Source organism: Suillus clintonianus (genome assembly GCF_016758775.1).
Source record: "Suillus clintonianus strain FC179 chromosome Unknown DEU56scaffold_166, whole genome shotgun sequence".
NCBI classification, from domain to species: Eukaryota; Fungi; Basidiomycota; class Agaricomycetes; order Boletales; family Suillaceae; genus Suillus; species Suillus clintonianus.
In genome coordinates this window covers 46,678-65,816 of record NW_024539390.1, presented here as the reverse complement: position 1 = coordinate 65,816, position 19,139 = coordinate 46,678, and the positions used below count along the sequence as shown (strand labels likewise).

At 49.9% G+C, this 19,139-nt stretch overlaps 6 protein-coding genes across 6 annotated transcripts; 2 read left to right on the top strand and 4 right to left on the bottom strand.

The window, feature by feature from the left end:
• Window positions 1-104: 104 nt before the first annotated feature.
• DEU56DRAFT_841154 (uncharacterized protein) lies at window positions 105-5,340 on the bottom strand. Its single transcript, XM_041354987.1, has 11 exons — window positions 4,239-5,340; window positions 2,587-4,188; window positions 2,178-2,535; window positions 2,050-2,121; window positions 1,916-1,998; window positions 1,709-1,856; window positions 1,561-1,655; window positions 1,284-1,500; window positions 1,142-1,191; window positions 810-1,089; window positions 105-755 (listed from the first exon to the last, which is right to left on the bottom strand). Exons 1-11 carry the CDS (start codon window positions 5,266-5,268, stop codon window positions 377-379), a joined length of 4,314 nt encoding a protein of 1,437 aa, XP_041201603.1. The 5' UTR covers window positions 5,269-5,340; the 3' UTR covers window positions 105-376.
• A 108-nt stretch (window positions 5,341-5,448) lies between these two features.
• On the bottom strand, window positions 5,449-6,723 carry DEU56DRAFT_841143 (S-adenosyl-L-methionine-dependent methyltransferase). Its single transcript, XM_041354986.1, has 4 exons — window positions 6,286-6,723; window positions 5,999-6,224; window positions 5,852-5,949; window positions 5,449-5,791 (listed from the first exon to the last, which is right to left on the bottom strand). The coding sequence occupies exons 1-4, from the start codon at window positions 6,517-6,519 to the stop codon at window positions 5,534-5,536; spliced, it is 816 nt and encodes a 271-aa protein (XP_041201602.1). The 5' UTR covers window positions 6,520-6,723; the 3' UTR covers window positions 5,449-5,533.
• A 1,871-nt stretch (window positions 6,724-8,594) lies between these two features.
• DEU56DRAFT_933002 (uncharacterized protein) lies at window positions 8,595-9,836 on the bottom strand (the record flags this gene model as incomplete). Its single annotated transcript, XM_041358746.1, has 8 exons — window positions 9,746-9,836; window positions 9,637-9,689; window positions 9,569-9,580; window positions 9,421-9,514; window positions 9,240-9,366; window positions 9,118-9,189; window positions 8,882-9,063; window positions 8,595-8,822 (listed from the first exon to the last, which is right to left on the bottom strand). The coding sequence occupies exons 1-8, from the start codon at window positions 9,758-9,760 to the stop codon at window positions 8,595-8,597; spliced, it is 783 nt and encodes a 260-aa protein (XP_041201601.1). The 5' UTR covers window positions 9,761-9,836.
• An 80-nt stretch (window positions 9,837-9,916) lies between these two features.
• Window positions 9,917-10,738, top strand: DEU56DRAFT_841129 (uncharacterized protein). The gene is made up of 6 exons (XM_041354985.1): window positions 9,917-10,048; window positions 10,101-10,128; window positions 10,179-10,229; window positions 10,287-10,357; window positions 10,417-10,502; window positions 10,553-10,738. The coding sequence occupies exons 1-6, from the start codon at window positions 9,965-9,967 to the stop codon at window positions 10,563-10,565; spliced, it is 333 nt and encodes a 110-aa protein (XP_041201600.1). The 5' UTR covers window positions 9,917-9,964; the 3' UTR covers window positions 10,566-10,738.
• A 1,360-nt stretch (window positions 10,739-12,098) lies between these two features.
• DEU56DRAFT_841127 (uncharacterized protein) lies at window positions 12,099-15,395 on the bottom strand. The gene is made up of 6 exons (XM_041354984.1): window positions 14,824-15,395; window positions 13,973-14,771; window positions 13,669-13,920; window positions 12,520-13,618; window positions 12,352-12,466; window positions 12,099-12,302 (listed from the first exon to the last, which is right to left on the bottom strand). Exons 1-6 carry the CDS (start codon window positions 15,298-15,300, stop codon window positions 12,228-12,230), a joined length of 2,817 nt encoding a protein of 938 aa, XP_041201599.1. The 5' UTR covers window positions 15,301-15,395; the 3' UTR covers window positions 12,099-12,227.
• A 96-nt stretch (window positions 15,396-15,491) lies between these two features.
• On the top strand, window positions 15,492-19,116 carry DEU56DRAFT_866420 (DUF663-domain-containing protein). Its single transcript, XM_041355395.1, has 5 exons — window positions 15,492-15,609; window positions 15,660-16,019; window positions 16,075-16,699; window positions 16,752-18,428; window positions 18,481-19,116. Exons 1-5 carry the CDS (start codon window positions 15,511-15,513, stop codon window positions 19,041-19,043), a joined length of 3,324 nt encoding a protein of 1,107 aa, XP_041201598.1. The 5' UTR covers window positions 15,492-15,510; the 3' UTR covers window positions 19,044-19,116.
• Window positions 19,117-19,139: the final 23 nt, after the last annotated feature.

The window sequence follows — 19,139 nt, the reverse complement described above, 5'->3', positions numbered from 1 at the left end:
TGTACTCTTAGATCTCACGGAAACTGTCGTTCTCGACATCATATCGTACTCTTCACTCAGCCTATCAAATTTGTATCCAAGATACATAATCCGATCCAAATTTGGTTATATTATTCAATCTCATTCGCCTCGAGTTTCAGATCCTGCTAAGGCACCGGACAGCCGTTCTAATAGGGTTCACTTACGTTTCTTTTGCACTGCCATGGCCGCCTTCCCCATCGATATCCTCTCCTCCCAACTTAAAATCTTCACCCCACTAAACTTCGGGATCGACAACTCACGCTTGGTCTCAGATCAACCAGTTTTCCCATCATCACCTTCCTTCACGTAACAATCCTCGTCCTTTTACAGATACCGCAAAGATCATGCAATGGTACTAGTCCCCAGCGCCGATACTCGTCCCTGACTTCCCCTTGGCCCCCTTAATTTTACTCTTCCCCATCATACCCTGCAACAGTTGGTCAGCCTTCGCCCGTTCCTTCTCCGAAACTAACACCCCATCTAGCATCCCAATCCGGGGACATGCCCGCATCACCAGCCCTCGGTATGCAAGGCGGCCGACATATGCATCATCCGGGAGGTCCCGGCGGAACTTTGAGTCCAGTTCTTGCCATCCATATTCCGTGCTTCCCTTCTCACCCCTGGCTAGAGCGTCCTCTCCGTCCCTACTACCGTGTCTCTCGGATGGTTGCAGTGCCCCTGGTACGTCCTTCACTAGAACAGGAAGATACCATCCAAGCGTACAGGGGTTCATCCTGTACAAAGAACCTTAGTCCTCAATTCGTAATACACAGGGTCCACGTTCTCACCTAAAATCGAGCATTTCCACATCAGGCATACACTGTAATATGCGGATCAGCGGTTTAGTCCCCTTCAAGCGAGATCCAATCATGCTGAGCTTCTTAAGTCGAGTAAGCCCCTCCAGCGAGACCGCATCGTGAAGAAAGTTATAGTTCAGGTTCAGAACCCTCAGGTTCGGTGTTAGACGCGCCAGATCGTGTGGGAGAGAGCTCAGCCGGCAAGCGGCTACCTCAAGGTACACCAGATTGTAACACGGCTCTTCAATGAAGTCACTCTTCAGTTTGTTACCTAGAAAACGGATAAGCTCGGTCTCAGCTGATCCATCCTTTCCTATACGGACCGGAAAGGTATAGCCGCTTCACATCGCGGAACTGGCGAGTCGACAGATAGCTGCAGATCACATCACCATCGCCATCAGGAACAGTATAATGAAGAATTCCGTTAATCACGTCAACACAAACACCGAAAAGCTATGCACTCACAAACCGCAAGAAGTCTGATTTCGCATGCTAAGATTCTCCAGCTTATTAAGGCGTTCCGCTTTTACGAGAGTGTCGAGAGAATTGTTGTCCAAGTAGAGCGTGCGGAGGTTTGGAAACGGGGCAACGTTCAGGCGCTTAAGTCGGTTGCCGCTAGCTCGAAGGATGCGTAGTCTTGGCATTATGCCGCCAGGATCAATGTTGTCCACTGTATTATTGTCTACAGGAACCTGTGCTCGTTATCCAGGGCCCAACACAATATGGAGTTAAGGTTACTCACCGATATTGAGCGCAATTAGTCCAGCTAGGCTTGATGCCAAGTTCAAGATACTCCGTATACAGTTCCCGCTCAGATTTAGCATCTCCAAACGCGGCCTGTGTATACATTGTTGGTCACCATAGGAGAGTTTGGGATAGATTGCGCCTACCATCGAAACTTGCCAAAGTCGGCTTCTTGAATCTGGTTGCCTTGCAGACTAAGTTTGGTCAGTCCATCCAATTTCTGAAGGCCGTCGATGCTAGTAATGTGATTTCCATCAGCTCTTAACTCCCTCAAGTGCCGAAGACATTGCAGTTCTGGAGGTCCACGTTTACTTGTCAGCCATCCTTTTTTTGACACGGTCCTCGGTACCCACGTGTCAAAGATTCAATGTCATTGTGACTTATGTCGAGGCTTTCAATATTCTGCAAGTGACTAAATGAAGTGACACCTGTCAGTCTTGCGTGATGTCAGTGGAATCAAAAACTTGAATATAACAAAAAAACCTACAGGTTGTGAGCGACAGAAAGCGTTCGGACAGAATTGGGAATGCCGCTCAGCCATGACAGCTGATTGTGATTTCTGATCAGAGGGCGTCAACAGCCGTTGCCATTTGCTTCCGCAGCTCAGCAACTCACAATATTAGAGAATCCAGCTTTGGTAGGAATTCCTTCAGTCGAGTCACACCATCCAGTGACTTGCGAGAAAGGTCAACAGCATGCAGCTCGTCCCAGTGGGGCTCAAATGGCTGGATATCAGTGATCACCTGCACCAGTCGGTCATGCGCCAAGCCAAAGGAACACTCTGTCAGGAAAGTAGCGTTTGCCTTTCCACTTAAACGACTCTTTTGTGACATCGAGGAAACTCGACGGGTCGGATCGTTGCAATCGGCAACAGCCATTTGACTGCTCGGCCGCCTAGAAGCAAAGGGTTGAAGTTCTTCTGTCCGCGGACGGCCCGAACTTGACGCTTTCGTAGGGGAGACGTTATCAAAGCCTGCCATATATCAACACCGGGCCACAAATTTAGGGCATCATATCAACTTACCAGGACTTTCTAGGTTCTCCATCAACTCCGCTATCCGTCTGGACCTTGCCGAGGGTATGAATAGCCCCTGTGCAGGGTCATGCTCAGTGACGCTCGTAGCAAGACTACCCACGTCGTCATCACTCTCGTGGCCTTTTGGGTTCAGGCCCCGTATAGGCCCTTCCCTCTTCCCATCAGAAAAACTTACGGAACGGCGATGGCCAAGACGCTGGGCTGGAGTACGGTGCCGATCACGGTTCGGATCCTTCATAGCTGACACGGGAGTAACGCTCATGCTTTTCAGTGCCGAGCGGGGCATTGAAGTAATAAGCGAAAATGACCGGCATTGTGGCGCAACTGGGGTAACAGCTACCGCGGAAGAGTTCGAAGTGGGCCGGGCAGGTGAACCAGCTTGCAGTTCAGGCGAAAATTCATCCTCTGATTCAAAGACGGCAGCAGCGTCCTCACCTTCGCCCCCGAGGGCAGCTCCATCGCGGTCGTCTGGTTCGGAATCGCTGGTCTGCACTTCCTCATCTCCTTCCGAATCGTCCGATGGCACAATGCGAATAACTGCGACCGATGGCCCGTCGAAAGAAAAGGACGTCAGGTTTACTTCTTCCTGATCATTCAGCTCCACGTCCTCCTCGACCTCCTCGATACGACCCATCTCCATTTCATCCTGGTCTCCTCCAGCTTCAGGGACAACGCCTCCGTGCACACTCCCATGCGTATCCCTGGAGTCATCATCTCCCTTCAGGCTCTCTATATCTTTGAATGGATCTTCGCTATCTCCATCTGTAGCCGTGCCAGTTGTCTGATCGCGTTGATCCTCGGCATCTGAAGCCGTACGAGTAGCGACCCTCACCCACTTCATCAGATCCTTGTCGTAGACCATACGGCCGACCCTTTGCGGAAGGGCTGGTACATCCGATGGTGCGATGCGGGTGATCTGAACTGGACCGGCATGCTTTACGAACGAGGGTGCACTGCTCGTTGTGGTTATGGTTCCAGATGCCGTGCTGGAGGACACCATCCTGTTAAGATCATCGTTGGAACCAGAACGAATCGAGGACGAAGGATATGAAGGAGGAATCTGTGCAGGTGGATGTGCCATAGATTGTTGAATTGCCGAAGGAGTTACTCGAATGTGTGGGACGTTGTTGAGGCCTGCGTTGGGTGCGACGGATGTAACTGGCACTTGCCAGGGTGCTTCAATGGACATATTGGACATTTCATGCTCCAATGTTCGGTCAGCATCCTCAATGATGGTGTTGCGCGACGCCTTCCGAGGACTGCGGTAGCTCCTCGAGGAAGAGGATAGCCTGCGGGGTGATCCAAACTTATTGGCTTTCTTCTTGCCAACATTGACATTGACTTCGGATAGAGACCACGAGTGTTCGATACGCGAAACCTCGTCCGCGTGGGCGGGATGGGATACGTCCGTGGTACCCGAGAAAATACGTTTAGAACCTCGGATATCGTTTTTGATCTGCTCCATCAGGGTCGCTGCTTGATGGCGATATGCCAAGGAGGAATGGTTACTAGAAGCAGTTACGGCTGTTGATGAACTCGTAGTAACCGCGCTGCGCTCGTCGGGGACACGAAGGACAGATGTACCGGTTCCTATGCAAGTGTTCGCGATTAATACACATATACCACAATGGTTTACATACCTCGTGAAGGCTTGGACTGTGTGTTAAGAGCCTCAGCTCTATTGTTTGTCTGACTTTCGGGGGACTGCAAACCTCCCGTAGTAGATATCGTCGAGAAATCGCGTGCGGCCTTGATCTGTTGCATAAGGGAACGAGACTCGCCGACATAATCTACCCTTGAAACCATGGGCCTCGCGATGGTAGCACCTGCGCCATCACCTTCACCATAATAGTGGCTTGGAGGGCTGAGTTTGACCCGTTTGATGCTGCGAATAGGTGTGTCATCTGAGACGGTGGCTTCTTGCACGTTGACCAATGCTAGGCGTGGGATGCTCCTGGAAGTACCGTTGCCTTCTGCGCTTCCACCAGAGGGCGTCGTATTTATTGCTATTGAATCGACCATCGCCGACAAGTGATCACGCGTGAATGTGTCGTACTGAAGCTGAAACAGGCGTAGGCGTGGGTCTGTCATGGGAGGTCGTGCGATGCTGTAAACACCTGGCGTGCTTTCTGCCTGAGGCACACTAACATTGGTGCGGGAGACAGCAAAAGTAAATTTGCATTCCACACTAGATCCGGGCGGCGCAAGTGAATTGAGGGAAAGGGCCGCTGTAGGCTGGCCTCGTGACTCGAGGTCTGTCTGTGAGTCGTTTGGCGTGTACGCCTGACATAGGCGAGAAGGCACGGTCGGGGCAGACTGAAGCGCAAGTGCAGTTGGCCTCGAAGGAGGTGGTGAAGGTGGCTCGAACATTTTCTCGAGTGCTAGAGGACTGAAGAAGTCTTTAATGACGCCCCTCTTGGGTTGTCGGCCAGGCGTCTTTGGCAAGAGAGCTGACGCGGGAATATCCTCGCGGATCAAAAACGTACCGACTGGTTCGGACGCTGCTGGAAGTGGCTCAGTGTCCTCCTGAGCTTGACTTGGAGTTCGCAAGTAGCCGGGCAACGGAGTTGTGAGAGAGATGGACTGAGTGCCCATGGTCGACGCCTCATCTTCATCTATCCACTCTTCGTCTAGATCGTCTGTCATCCATGCTGGACGAGCTTCTCCCATGGCACCAAAAGTAAGAGTGTTAGTACTGCAGCTGGCCGAGTTTCATAGAACCGCGGCGTGTTTTCACCACGTGACCGTTCTCATTCTTGTTGGTCCGAGTGGACCCTTGTTTGGCATCTATTTGGATTCTCTGCCTATAGGGGGATAGTCTGGGATCAAGCGCATGACTCTTAGAAGTTAGCACAGAGATGGATCGTATTCGTCGTAATTAAATATGTACATCTTTACGGTCAACTTTGCGCATCTTTCCTCAGTTACAGTTCCATCAAAGGCGATCAAGGGTTGCCAAGAATCTCAATCGAACGTACATGAGAGCCCAATTCCCTTCTTTATCCTTCATGTCAACCTCGCACATATCTACAACCTCATCAATGATGGCAGCGGCCTCTTCGTCACTGAATTCCTTCAGGAACGTTCGGCGCGCGAACAGCTGGAGCCATCCATGGAGGCCGTCGTCCAGCAGCGGCGTCAGCCTTGGAACCAAACTAATGGTATTGACGCGGAAACCTGCGTTTTGCAATAGCTACACAGCCAACGGGAAAAAGTTGTGAGCAGCTGACAGCCATTCCAACACACGACACACCCCTTGATATTCTTCGATTGACGGAAAGTACCAGGGATCCATTTTATCGGGCTCGTAACCGCGTCTTTTGACAGCCCGGTGAAGACCGATCCGAACGCCTGCATTTGTCGTCATTAAACATGTACCCGGTCAAGAGCGCAGATTTACCGATGCAATTCATGAACCCACCCATCTCGCATACAAACCGCCCGCCGACCTTAAGCAACCGCTTTGCTCCGGCCAGAACTCCGCGCGGATTTTGTTTACACCAATGTAGTACGGCATTGCTGAAGACAGCGTCGAAAGAATTCTCCAATACATGTTCATGTAACTGAATATTTTGAAGGTCAGACACGTATGCGTGTCTAACCCCGTTCATCAAGGCTTTGGAAATCTGACAAAGACATCGGTTAGGTGCGAGCATTCCCTCTTCGTACAAATCCATGTGATCCTACCATGTCATTGTTATAGTCCATACCAACGGTCAGCCCACTTGCACCAACGGCTTCTTGGATCTGCAAGGTCAGTTCCCCGGTCCCACATCCAAAGTCAACAATTCGTTCGCCAATGGAAGGGTTCAGAAGAGATAAAACGGGCGCAGTGTACTCAGCAGAATACACAAATGCCGCTGTCCGATTGTAGTTTGACGCAGAGTAGTCTGAGGTCAACGGGGGGGTTTGACAAGCCATGCATATTATTCTTTGCTGAGCAGACCTGAAATTCGGGATTCATGTCAGTGTTATGTATGTACCGTGTATCAATGAGCTTCGGCGTTACACTGATCGGCCGAAGTTCTGGGGACACCTTACGCTACTGCATAGTAATCAGTACCAGTGAACTCGGCCGAGATCATGCTGACGGCCGAACAACGAAAGATGGTGGGTCGACGACTGGTACCCTAGTTGAGAGGGAAGTCTATTGGCTTCTCTACAGCACATAAGGGCATGGCCTGAAACCCCGATCAATAGAGGCGGATTTCATGGTACACAGCGAATCTGCGATGATATTGATAATCGGATTGTATTTGTGATTTTTCCTTGAATTGCTTCCGATTGAAAAACGGTATTCTACGCTAAGTAGATGAATCATGTAAAGATTGTCTATAAATCAATTAATAAGTGAACCACGATTGAGTGGGCAATCATACGCACCGTACATTATCGCAATACGGCACCGCGGGGTCGAGGACTTGAGAAATACTTTGCAGTCCATATGGGTGACGAACTTGAACACGCCTTGGATTGTTTGGGATAGATATGTAGCTCGGGCTCGGTCTGGCACCTAGCTGAGGCACATAAATCTTGAACCATTCACGTATCGGCCTTCGGTTAAAGATCGAGGAGGCTTCAAACAAGCATACGCTCATGCTTCGCTGGGGCATTCGCCATGTGAATATTTGACACGTTTGCGACAGAATGAAAATGAGCTACGGCGATATTATCTTCGTCGGGTAGAACCAAGCATGGCAGAATTGTGGCGGATCCTGGAGCCTGCAGGTGATGGTGATTTGTACACCGGTGACCGAGCTGTGCAATTTGTGCTTGAGTGACCAGAGGTTCCGCGGTACGTAAGTATTAGCAAGTTATTAGGTGGCTGAGTTTACCTTCCGACCGGTTACAATCACACATACTTCTGCTTTGACTTCGTGATTTATTTACTATGCATTCATACCATGCGGTCGCTGCACGAAGTCTGTACCATCGAAGTCATCTCAACAAGAAGCACGTGCAGTAAACGCTGTCCTTGCCGCGGATCGAAAGAAACATCTCATAGTGGGCACCGTGTCATGACTTACGAGTCGCTGCGCGAATGGCTGATAAGTCAAGAGATAAGTTGGCTGTACGAAATTCTTGCACCCATGCAAACCTTTTCCGGTATAAACCTTCCTTGTCGATCTTCTGTGTGGCAATTTCAGGTACGTACCGAGCCAAGTTCCAACGTAGGTTTCCGGCGGACGATGTTGATATCGGGACCGAGAGTTCAATTCGTATTTTGTTCTCTAAGCTTATTAACAATGAGGGCATTATTTCTTTTGGCACAATTGCAGCACAACTTCATTGGCCATCCTGAGCACGCAGGAATTTCATATGTCCACTGCCCTAGGCATTTCTCTCTGCCTAGTTGCGGCGACCATACAGATAAGTCAATTTCAATACTCATCGGCTCCGCAGAAAAAAGGCCTAGGCTGACCGCCGATGATTGTATCGCAGGGTGCCAAGAATCTATTGATTCCAGATTCCACCGCCAACTTACAAGGTATGCAGGAGTTTGTAGCACTCTTTGGGTCAGAACCACACTCTGCCCCATAGATACGCAGACCCACTATGATTTTCCATCGCTCACCAGCGCGTGATGATCGTTCACCTTATTTTATTTGCGTCGACATGCGTCCATATAACTTTTGCGGTCACTACATGTGATGTCCTAAATTGCCAGTGTGGTGTTATCGTAAGATATATCCAGTCATCATGAGCACAACTAGTATGGCTACTACAACCAACCCAACGACCACGAATCGCCACCTCGGAAGACATTACGCCAGGTACGGCGGATGTCCTGCCCTATGTCGCAAACTATGAGCGTCGGGTTCACTGATAAGGCTTGTGGAAAGATTTATCAGGGTTCCAAATTGTTGGTACAGGGAAGATCATGTATGGTACAATGATATTACAGTTTCAGTCATTGAAAATACGTAGTGTGATGTAATATGTTGTCCTACGGTCATACAGAACACTGACACCATCTTGCTTAAGTATGATAGCATTCAAACAACTGTGGGAGCGGCCTGGGTGGCGGGACTAGGTTGTGCATCAGGTCCGGCTGCGCCGGTACTGGTGGCATGTGCGGCATTGCCCGCAGCGGAACTTGTAGCTGGCTGATGGTCGACCATACGACGAGCCTCCTCATGAATGTCACGAACTTGCTTTGAAGTATTGGTGTAAAAGTCGAAAACGGACTTTCCTAAGGGAGATGAGATCGCCTTTGAGTAGTACTGCAAACGCGTGCGTGATTGTTATGATCATTCGAACAAACAATAATGGGTTTACAAACCTCATGGGCGATCTTGGAGTAACCTTTCTGATCGTCGATGGTCTTTGCCCTGGTCTGCGCACCCCTGATCGTCGATTGCAATTTCCCGGACACCGTTTGGTCAGGACCGAGAGCTTTCTGTCCAACTGAGGTATCGAGGCCCCGCATATAATCTAAAAACCGTTTGGAAATCCCCTGTTTGTCTGACAAGAAAGAAGCGTGAGCCGATGGTCAGCCTGTTGCAGTAATCAGCTGACTGTCAATTTCGATGGCTCGCTGCAAGATGTGGTCGGAGAGTTTGTAACCCTTTGCCAGATATTCGGCGGCAACTATGATTAAATGTCAAGACGTTATTCCATAACAAATGGTGCGTACGTACTTCCAGCTCTAGGCTTGTCTGACTGTTCGAAAGGTGAGCTGGAGTGTTGCGATTGCTCATGATGATTGTTAAATTCCACGTCGGAGGTGATGTGGAGATGTTCGCCGTCTAAAGTACCGCCATTGAGCTGGAGATAGGATGTTGGGTTAATCTGATTGAAATTTCTGATAAATTATCATACCATGAGCGCTGTACCGGCGGACGAAGGTTTCTCAAAGGTGACAACTGCCGATGGTTTCGAATCCCCATCGGACTTGAGATCAATTGACTTGATGCTGGATCGATGTCAACCATGACACCCGGACGATGAAGCCATAGACTACACTCACTTGCCGCAGAAACTGAAAGTACAATAAATTAATTAAGGAGCTGGCAGTGGTGAGGAGTATTTTATTACCTGAAGAATTCATGGAGCTTCTCCTGAGTGGTGCTTGGGGAAATGTTTGAAACCTGAAAGTCTGAAGTCAGGAAAAGAGGCCACAGATGCTAATGGTTCAAGGCTTTACTGTGACTGCAGACATGATTGACGTGGTCGTAGATAGAGCTTGGATCAGTCGCAGCAGCCAAGACGTTGCAGCCCCAGGACCTGAGGTGACATCATCGGTTTACGTGTGAATGTGACTACTATATTCGGCGATGAACCGCCCAAGTACCCCGTGACACCAAGCCAGAGCACGCCGGTACAAGACTCACTTCGACCATCCGCAAGTTTATTTGAGATCAAGATGACAGACATGGACGTCGATGCTCCTGCGCCTTCCAAAAAGGAAACAAAGGACGACGGGAAGCAACGATTCGAAGTAAAGAAGGTGCGGACTTGTCTGTCTTGTACTCTCACTCCGCCGTTGATAAGTCCCTCAGTGGAATGCAGTATCTCTTTGGGCATGGGGTACGCTTCCTATTCACGAAATTGATTGAAGCACTTAAAAGCATCCACAGATATTGTCGTCGACAACTGCGCTATCTGCAGAAATCATATCATGGATCTTTGTGCGTCTATGTGTCTACATCTCACACCAACGTTACTCAAAGCACGCTGTCATGTAGGCATTGACTGTCAAGCAAATCAGGTGTCTGCATCTACAGACGAATGTAATGCTGCATGGGGGATATGCAATGTGAGTTTATCGCTATTCAACGACTTCCTTAGATCTCAACACCGCCACTCCTTTCACAGCACGCATTCCATTTCCACTGCATCTCACGTTGGCTCAAGACGCGCAATGTATGTCCGCTTGATAATCGTGAATGGGAGCTCCAGAAGTGCGTTTATTCCTGTCTCTGGTTCAGTTTTGCTCATGTTTGAATGTCAGATACGGACGATGATTGTGGCATGTCAAGCTCCTTTACATCCGCGTCTTGTTCCCTTACTGTAAGACGTCGTTATTCATCCACTGTATCCACCATAGGAGTAGTTTTATGCTGCATTACCCCAATTTCTTGGCAGAGTAAACTTCTATTTGAAGCTGTTTGAGAGGCAATAACTTGACTTGAATTGATTAGACGCCATCTAGTGTTCTCCTCGTCATGCCTCCGACAGTCCAGGCAGCTAGTGAACCGACAGGGGCCATGCGTATAAATAGCAGAATGATACTCGTCGAGGCACTTCGCGCAGCTTCACCAACTTGAAAGATGACATCAGCCTCCTCTTTATTCGTTGTTAATGGTTTCAAAGGTAAGTCATGGTCCTCGCCAATATTGGTCGCAGATATATAGGACCGACGTCTGCGCAGGAGCCAAAGTGCAATCCCCTACGTTCTCCTAAGCAGCATGTACTGATAGTATGAAACAACCAGGCAGCCACAGAGTCAAACAGACTCGGACACCTAATGAACCTCCCCTGCCAAGTTCAAGCAAGCTGATACGTGCTGTATCCCAGGCTTATCCGTTGACCGTGTATATATATGTACGTCCGCATTAACCACGTCGTTTGAAACACACCGCACCATTCTCCTCAGCGACGACACTCCCACAGTGGCATCAAGTGACATTCGCGTCCACTAGCCCACTTCCCAATGCGTTGAGTTCTTTAAGTGATAGGTATCTTGAAGCCGTTCCGGAAGACAAAGTCCCCGTGTCAATGGATACTAACATCGTGGCAGCTTTTTCCTTTGCACACTCGACCCTCCTGAGAGATCGCGAGGCGATACTCGAAAAGAGGGTCCGCCCATTTTAACCGGCGTGACGGCTGCTGCTATACCGGAGGCAAAACGTTCACGACATCGGTACTTGTTGCGAGCAAGTTCGATATTCTGTATCGCTTTATGATCTGAGACCTCAGCTCTTAGGTTCATGAGGGTCTCCATTTCCTGAACTTCCGAACGAACCTCGAAGTCGACCCTCGAGCGTGCTACTCATAATATCGCCGACCAGCCGTAAGCGTATTGTCACCAACTCGCCGAGATATCATGTAACTAATGTAGTACATGTACAGGTCTTATTACTGACTGCACTAAATCTCATCGTAACGAACCATGATGCCTCCAAGATGGCGGGTTTGATTCCAACGGTATTGCAAAGGGGCCGGAACGTTCCTGTTCCACCACAGGGGTGCGTGTCTGAATTGATCAAGCCCCCTCCAGTTCAGTGTGGACCCAGGAAATCGGCCGTAAGCGTTGTAGAAATCGAGCTCAGTTGGTAAATTCTGACGTCTACTGCCCCAACGTCTGGTGACCAACAACCAACAACCATGCCAACCTCCCTTTATTACGCCATGATTTCTATTTCTCGCACATCCGCGTGACACCGTTACGGAGAGTGCTGGAAGATGGGCCGATGGATGGCTAAGCTCAGGCTATTCTAGAGAAATATTACGCTAGCCAACTCGGGGGGCACTGCTTCAGTCTACCATCAGGCTACCTGAACACCAGGAATCATGAGTCACCATAGGCAACACATAAATGCAATTGAATTGGAAAGCTACAATTATGGTGTACAATAAAACAGAGGCTGCTCGACTCCTGAACCCAGAAGTTACCGGCGTGATTGTCAAGATATTCGTTGCCGAGAAGATGGTTTATCTTCAAACTTCAAAAGATCATATAGAGACTGAATTTGATCGACCTGCCAAACAGTTAGCATTATTGACATTGAACTGAGCTTGATGTACAACCTTGCGCTCGATCAGATCGATGATATCTCGAAGATGATCAGCCACAATGCGCCGCCTCGCTGCTTGCACCATCGAGTCCATACCCTTGTATTCGTCAGCCAGTTCACTATAGATTCTATATAGAATAGATGAGCGTGTGGACAATATATGACGCCGTAAATTCCAAACCCTTTGTGATGTGTGAATTCTTCCTCGAGTTCTCGTAATACTCTGGCAAGTACGGTCTGTGGTGGTAATTTGTCGCCCTGGAAGAGGGCTTCGTACGAATCAACACCATCGGGTTCAAAGACATTGGCTCGGGACTTAAAATGATCATTTTTGACTTGTGCGCTAGAGCCCTGATCGTTCAAGGGTGGGGCGCGTCCCTGACTTGGGCGTGTGGTCTTGGAGTTCACATGGCTACCGATGCGGGCCGAACGGTGATTACACCGAGTGCATGTCCCAGAGTTGTGTTTCGGTGCAGAGAAGAATAAGTTCTCGAGGCGACCCGAGCGAATACGAGGGAAAGGCGCAGCTTCATCATCCTTCAAGGTCTCTCTCCGAATGACAGGTCGCCTCCCGTCTTCGGGTTCAGTAAGCCGAGCGTGTGTCGTGTCACCTGGACGCGAGCCATGTCGCGACGACAGGGAAGCATTTCCACAAGAGGATCCCTCAGACCGTTGTTCCTCAAGGTCTTCTGATATCCGAGGTAAAGGGGCAACTTCATCATCCCCCGAAGGCTCCCTCCGGGTGGCGTGACGCCTGCTTTCTTCGGAGTCAGTGAGCCGAGTTATGTCACCTGGGTGCGAACGCGAGCTATGTCGTGACGACAGGGAAGGGCTTCCACAAGAAGATCGCTCGGATCTGCGTTCCTCCAGGTCTTCCGATATCCGTGTAAGCTCGTCCACGTCAACAAACCTTCGTGTTGACTGAAGACTAGCACGGGTCGTCACCGGGTCTGGCCCCTGATGTGACTGGTTCAGCTCCTGATTTGAATGGTCTAGCACAGAGACCTCGTCTTTCCCTTCCACAAGTTGTGATTGCTGTTCCCTCGCCATTCTTCTTTCGTTAAGGCCTTCTTCTACCACATTCCTGAGTACCTCAATCTCGCCTGCAAGCCGTTCAACTTCGAGTCGAAGTGCGCCGATTTCATCTGTTTTCTCGGCAAGCATCTTGGCATCGTCCTCCCTGAGCCTCTTAAGGTCCTCCAGGAGTTGCTGCTGCGCTGTCAACTCTGTGGTGACACGGGTAAGATGCGAGCGGAGGGTTGATATCAAAGACTCGAGCGCTATACGGCGTGTCAAATGAGATTCATCGGAAAGACGGTTTATTACAAACCTTTCTTTTCCTCCACAACTTCGAAATACTTGGACTGTTCTTCCTCTCTGTCTCGTCGCTCCTCTTTGCCCCTTTTCCATGATGTCTCGCCTGCGTCTTGTTCGATGATTCTCGAGCGTTCTCGAGCGACATCACGTTTGCACTGTTGGAGTTCATACTCGAGTTCCCGGACACGGCGGCGAGCGATGCCATTTTCTGTTTCGAGATGAGCGAGCTTTGAATGAAGTGCATTGAGGGACGCTATGAGACGGGCTGTACAGGAGTTGAGTTTTTTTTTTGGAATAAATAGAAATCAAACACTAACATTCAACCTCTTTCGATGAACCAGCAGTCTTGATGCCATAGCGTTCAAGGTTGGCCTTCGCAGGAGACACAACAGCACTTGTGAGGCCAGTCAGGTCTGGGAGATTCACTCGTCCTCTACTCGCTTTTCTGAATGACCGATTTGGTTGGGAGATCTCTACATTAACGTCAACGGCACTGTGGTCGGCGACGTCGTGAAGGGGTTGCTTCAATGTGTCGTGGTGCTTCATAGAGACACGACGAGAGCCCACAGGCGCCGCACGAGGGATAGTAGTAGTCTGTGATTGGTTCTGAAATAATGCAGCTTCCTCGGCCTGAGCCTCATGAACATCCTTCGCGAGGCCCCTCGCCATACGTGTAAACTTGGAGCTAGAAGCGGATGGCGTGGGTGGTTGTACATTCACCTGTGGCTGAGATACATGCCGCCGCACGGGTGTCGCATCTACGTCAAAAGATACGGAATGAGATGCCTTGCGTGGTTTCGAAGTTGTTGCTTTTCGGGAATAGGATGGAATATGTTGGGAATCATGTGCACCATGTACATAAGAATGGCTGCGAGAGGGAGACTGCTGCGCCATGGTACGGCTTTGCAAATTGCGCGGCCGTCGGGGAGAGAACCCGACACGCTGCAAATTGTCAGAGAGCTTGCGGCGGGAGATGTTTTGCGAGCGGTCTGCTTCTGACTCAGCTGACTCAGGTTCGAGATGTGGGGAACGGAGTCTTGCTGCAAGTGCCGCAGGTTGCGAAACCTGAGATAGATCGCAGTCGCCTGATGCATCGAGGGGCTCACGAGGGTAGGGCTGGACGGCGTGTGTCAGTGGATGTAGTAGAAAAGAATTTGACGGATCGCACCGTCTGTCGAGACTTGGAGTGAGGCTCCAAGATGCTGATGCGACTGTCCATACCCGCAATCATGTCTTGCAGTGGGCGTTCCGGGTCATACTCAGCACCACTGAGACTGACTTCCCGCCGTTGGCCACGCCCACCGAGCCCCGCGCCAATTGTGACGGCGCTGGCATGATGGCCGATGGTAGAGACCGTCTCACCGACATAAGGATTGACACCCTCGTCTTCATGCGTGGACCACGCATGCAAGCCACTGGGAGCATCATAGTCAAAATGCTGACTGGGTTGTTCGAATGATGGAAAGCCTAGTGAATGGTTAGAATTGTGCCTCGGATATTCAACGCTGTCGTCGTCCCCTTGTGAAGATGAGAGATGCAGGGATAAATCGGTGTTTTGAATCTGCTGTTCGAGTTGAATACGATACTGTTCAAGCTCGTCGCCAGGAATAGAGAATTCAAAGGTGGTTGACGAACGTCGCGCCATTGATTTCGCGGCCAGGTTATATAGAAATCAGAGACAGAAATGCGATAAAATATGAAAAGCTATATGAAGGATGAGATTGAAGAGAGTCACAGTCGAACAATCTGACAATTGGACACGGTCCACACAAAAAAACAACACGACGCGCCAGTCACGTGAGCGAGCATAACTTCCGAGCTTGTCATGCTCTGCCATAGTTTTTAGTACTACCCGATGGAAACACAAGCCCATAAGTCTCACCGCCCAGCCCAGTCTGGCTCAAAGGCTGAAAAGAAAGGCAAGGGAAAGCAAAAAACAGGTTTCAATGAAAAGGTTCTAGGTGACAATTGCTTTCTAGCATTTCCTTGTTAACTCTCTCTCAGGCCTTTGCACCAAAATCCGGTCGACGTGCCGATCGTCAGGCCCGGAGAAACGTCGAGCGCGATGAAGCTCGTCTTCATGTTCCTCTTGTAAACCGAACACCCGATGATGAACCCCCGCCAGTCATCATCGCAATCGTTGGGCCTCCAGGCGTAGGCAAGACCACTTTGCTCAAAAGTCTCGTCAGGAGATACGCGAAGCAGACTTTATCCGAGGCCAAGGGTCCAATCACTGTGGTCGCTGGCAAGAAGAGGAGACTCACATTCATCGAGTGTAATAGCGATCTTAATTCTATGATCGACATCGGCAAGGTTGCAGACCTCGTTCTCCTGATGATTGACGGCTCTTACGGCTTTGAAATGGTGCGCTTGTTTTTACTAAAAATTATGTCCTCTGATAGTGTTTGATCTATGGCAGGAAACTTTTGAATTCCTCAACATCCTACAGGCTCATGGTTTTCCGAAAGTCATCGGTATCCTCACTCATCTTGACCTCATTAAAAAACAAGCCACCCTCAGGGCTACCAAAAAGCTACTGAAAAGACGATTCTGGAATGAGATTTACCAAGGCGCAAAACTTTTCTATCTCTCTGGTGTTCTCAACGGTCGTTACCCCGACACTGAGATCCTCAATCTTTCCCGTTTCATCAGCGTCATGAAGTTCCGGCCTCTGATCTTCAGGAATACTCACCCATATCTACTTGCGGATAGAATAGAAGACTTGACGCCGCGCGAGGAAATAAGAACCTCAAAAGGCCGGTGCGATCGCACTGTAACGCTATATGGCTACTTGCGAGGGACGAATATGCGGCAAAGCACCAAGGTGCACATTCCTGGTGTGGGGGACATGGATATCAAAACCGTGACAATGCTCGGCGACCCTTGTCCCTTGCCAGACGCAGATTCCGAGAAGCGGAGAAAGTTGAGCGAAAAGAAGAAACTCCTTGTACATGCACCCATGAGCGATGTTGGTGGCGTTATGTACGACAAGGACGCTGTGTGGATTAATGTCCCCGGTAACTTTACAAGAGGGGTCACTGATGGTGAGCAGAATTGTTCTTGCACTATTGCTTGGTGTTGACTCTTTGTGAGTAGTTCCTCAGGGCGAGGGTGAGCGAATGGTCATCGATCTACAAGACGTCGATGAGACGCTTGAAGAGACAGTGGCCCGGAGCAACATCCGCCTTCTTGGTTCTTCGTCAAATCCACTGACTATTGATACCCGACCTCACGATGGAGAAAACAGCGACTCCGATGATGATGATGATGATGATGATGATGATGAGGAGGAGGAGGAGGAGGAGGAGGAGGAGGAGGAGGATGAAGATGAAGTTTTCGAAGGTGACAGCGAGTTCGAGGAGGGAGAGGAAGCATTCCCGGAAGACGAGCAAGGCGATCAAGGGAGTGGGGAAGAGGACGAACAGCTTCGCCTGGGCTCTTCAAATACAGGCCGTCACGCGGCACGCACGATCGTGCGCTCGACCCATGGTTTTTCTAGCAAGGAGAAAGATTCAGGCGATGTCGCTTTTGCTGACTCTGATTCCGAACTTGGGTCGTCTGATGATGAAGGACATGCTAGAGCAGGTGAAGTCATGTATGCCGGCGTTGAAAAGGACATTCTGAGTGATGCTGAGGATGAGGACGAAGAAGATGACGAGGACGACGCGCCAGCGTGGAAATCTGGACTGGCTGCGAAAGCAAGCGCTGCCTTCGATGAACTCAACCGTCGGAAACGGCGTAACAACTGGATTGCAATGATTTATTCCAGTTCACTCAGCCCGGAACAGATTGTTCATGGTGCCGACACAACTGTGGTCGAATCAGACGACATAGATGATGACTTCTTCCGGGTGAACAGTTCTGGTGCTGCGAACGAAAACGACTTGGACATGACAAAAGAGGCGCTCTCTCCTAGTGCGCTGAGGGAGTGGGAAGATGAGGGACTACTGGATTCTCTAAGGACGCTATTCATCACCGGGAATCATGACGACGGTGATGCAGACCAGGAAACGAACGTCCACGAAAACCTGGAAGGTGGGGACTTCGTTAAAGTGGAGGCCGGGAAAGCCCAGTCTGCTCCCGCTGAATTCGAGGGCATTGACGCTGGGACTCGTGCTCTTGTCGAAGGTTATCGGCCTGGAACATATGTGCGCATAGAGCTTGTCTCGGTCCCGTGCGAATTCATTGAACACTTCGACCCACGCTACCCTATCATCGTTGGTGGACTGCTAGCTGCAGAGGAGCGCATGGGATACCTCCAAGTCCGCATCAAGCGCCACCGCTGGTTCGCACGTACATTGAAGACGAATGATCCACTTATCTTTTCCCTTGGCTGGAGGCGCTTTCAGAGTGTCCCCATATACTCCCTCGACGACCATTCCATCAGGATGCGCATGTTGAAATATACACCAGAGCACATGCATTGCTATGCGTCGTTCTATGGCCCAGTTGCGCTTCCGAACACGGGATTTTGCGCATTCAATGCGCTTTCCGGAGAGACTGTGCCATTCAGAGTGAGCGCAACTGGCGTGGTCCTGGATATTGACCGGTCGACAAAAATAGTTAAGAAATTGAAGCTCACGGGCGTGCCATTCAAGATTTTCAAGAATACAGCATTCATCAGGGACATGTTTACTAGCGCTCTGGAAGTGGCGAAATTCGAGGGTGCAAGTATCCGAACCGTATCTGGCATCAGGGGTCAGGTAAAGAAAGCGCTGAACAAGCCAGAGGGTGCCTTCCGTGCGACATTTGAAGACAAAGTGCTGATGAGCGGTAAGTGGATTCCAACCTGGATTGGATTCTCTCTCTAAATTGTGAAACCTAGATATCATATTCCTAAGAGCGTGGTATTCGATACAGCCTCGCAGATTCTACAACCCTGTCACATCCCTCCTTCTATCCGACAAGTCGCGCTGGTCTGGCATGCGCTTAACAGGTCAAATCAGACGAGATGAAGGACTGAAGACCCCGCTGGCTGTCAATTCCACCTACAAGCCGATAGAACGCCTCGCCCGACGATTCAACACGCTCAAAGTGCCGAAGAAGCTACAAGCTGCTCTTCCGTACGCCTCAAAACCCAAGCTTATGAAGCCTCAAAGCAAGCAGACCTACATGCAAAAGCGTGCCGTCGTACTAGAGCCTGAGGAGAAGAAGGCAATTGCACTACTTCAACAGATTCGGGCACTGCGCAAGGATCAAGTAGCACGGCGTCGCGAAAAGCAACAAGAACGTAAGGAAACCCATCGCAAGAAGGTTGAAAAGGATGAGGCGAAGAATGCGGAAAAGGATAAGGAGAAGAAGAAGGTGTATATGAGAGCTGCGGGGATGAAGAGCAAGCGGGAAGCCGATATCGAGGAAGGAAGATCAAGGAAACGGAGGAAGACTTGAAGTCCTAGTGACGTACATAAGCTGCTATTAGTTAATTCCATTATATGAGAAAACAGCGCGCTGTGACCGTGACCGAAAACACGTCACACGCGAAAT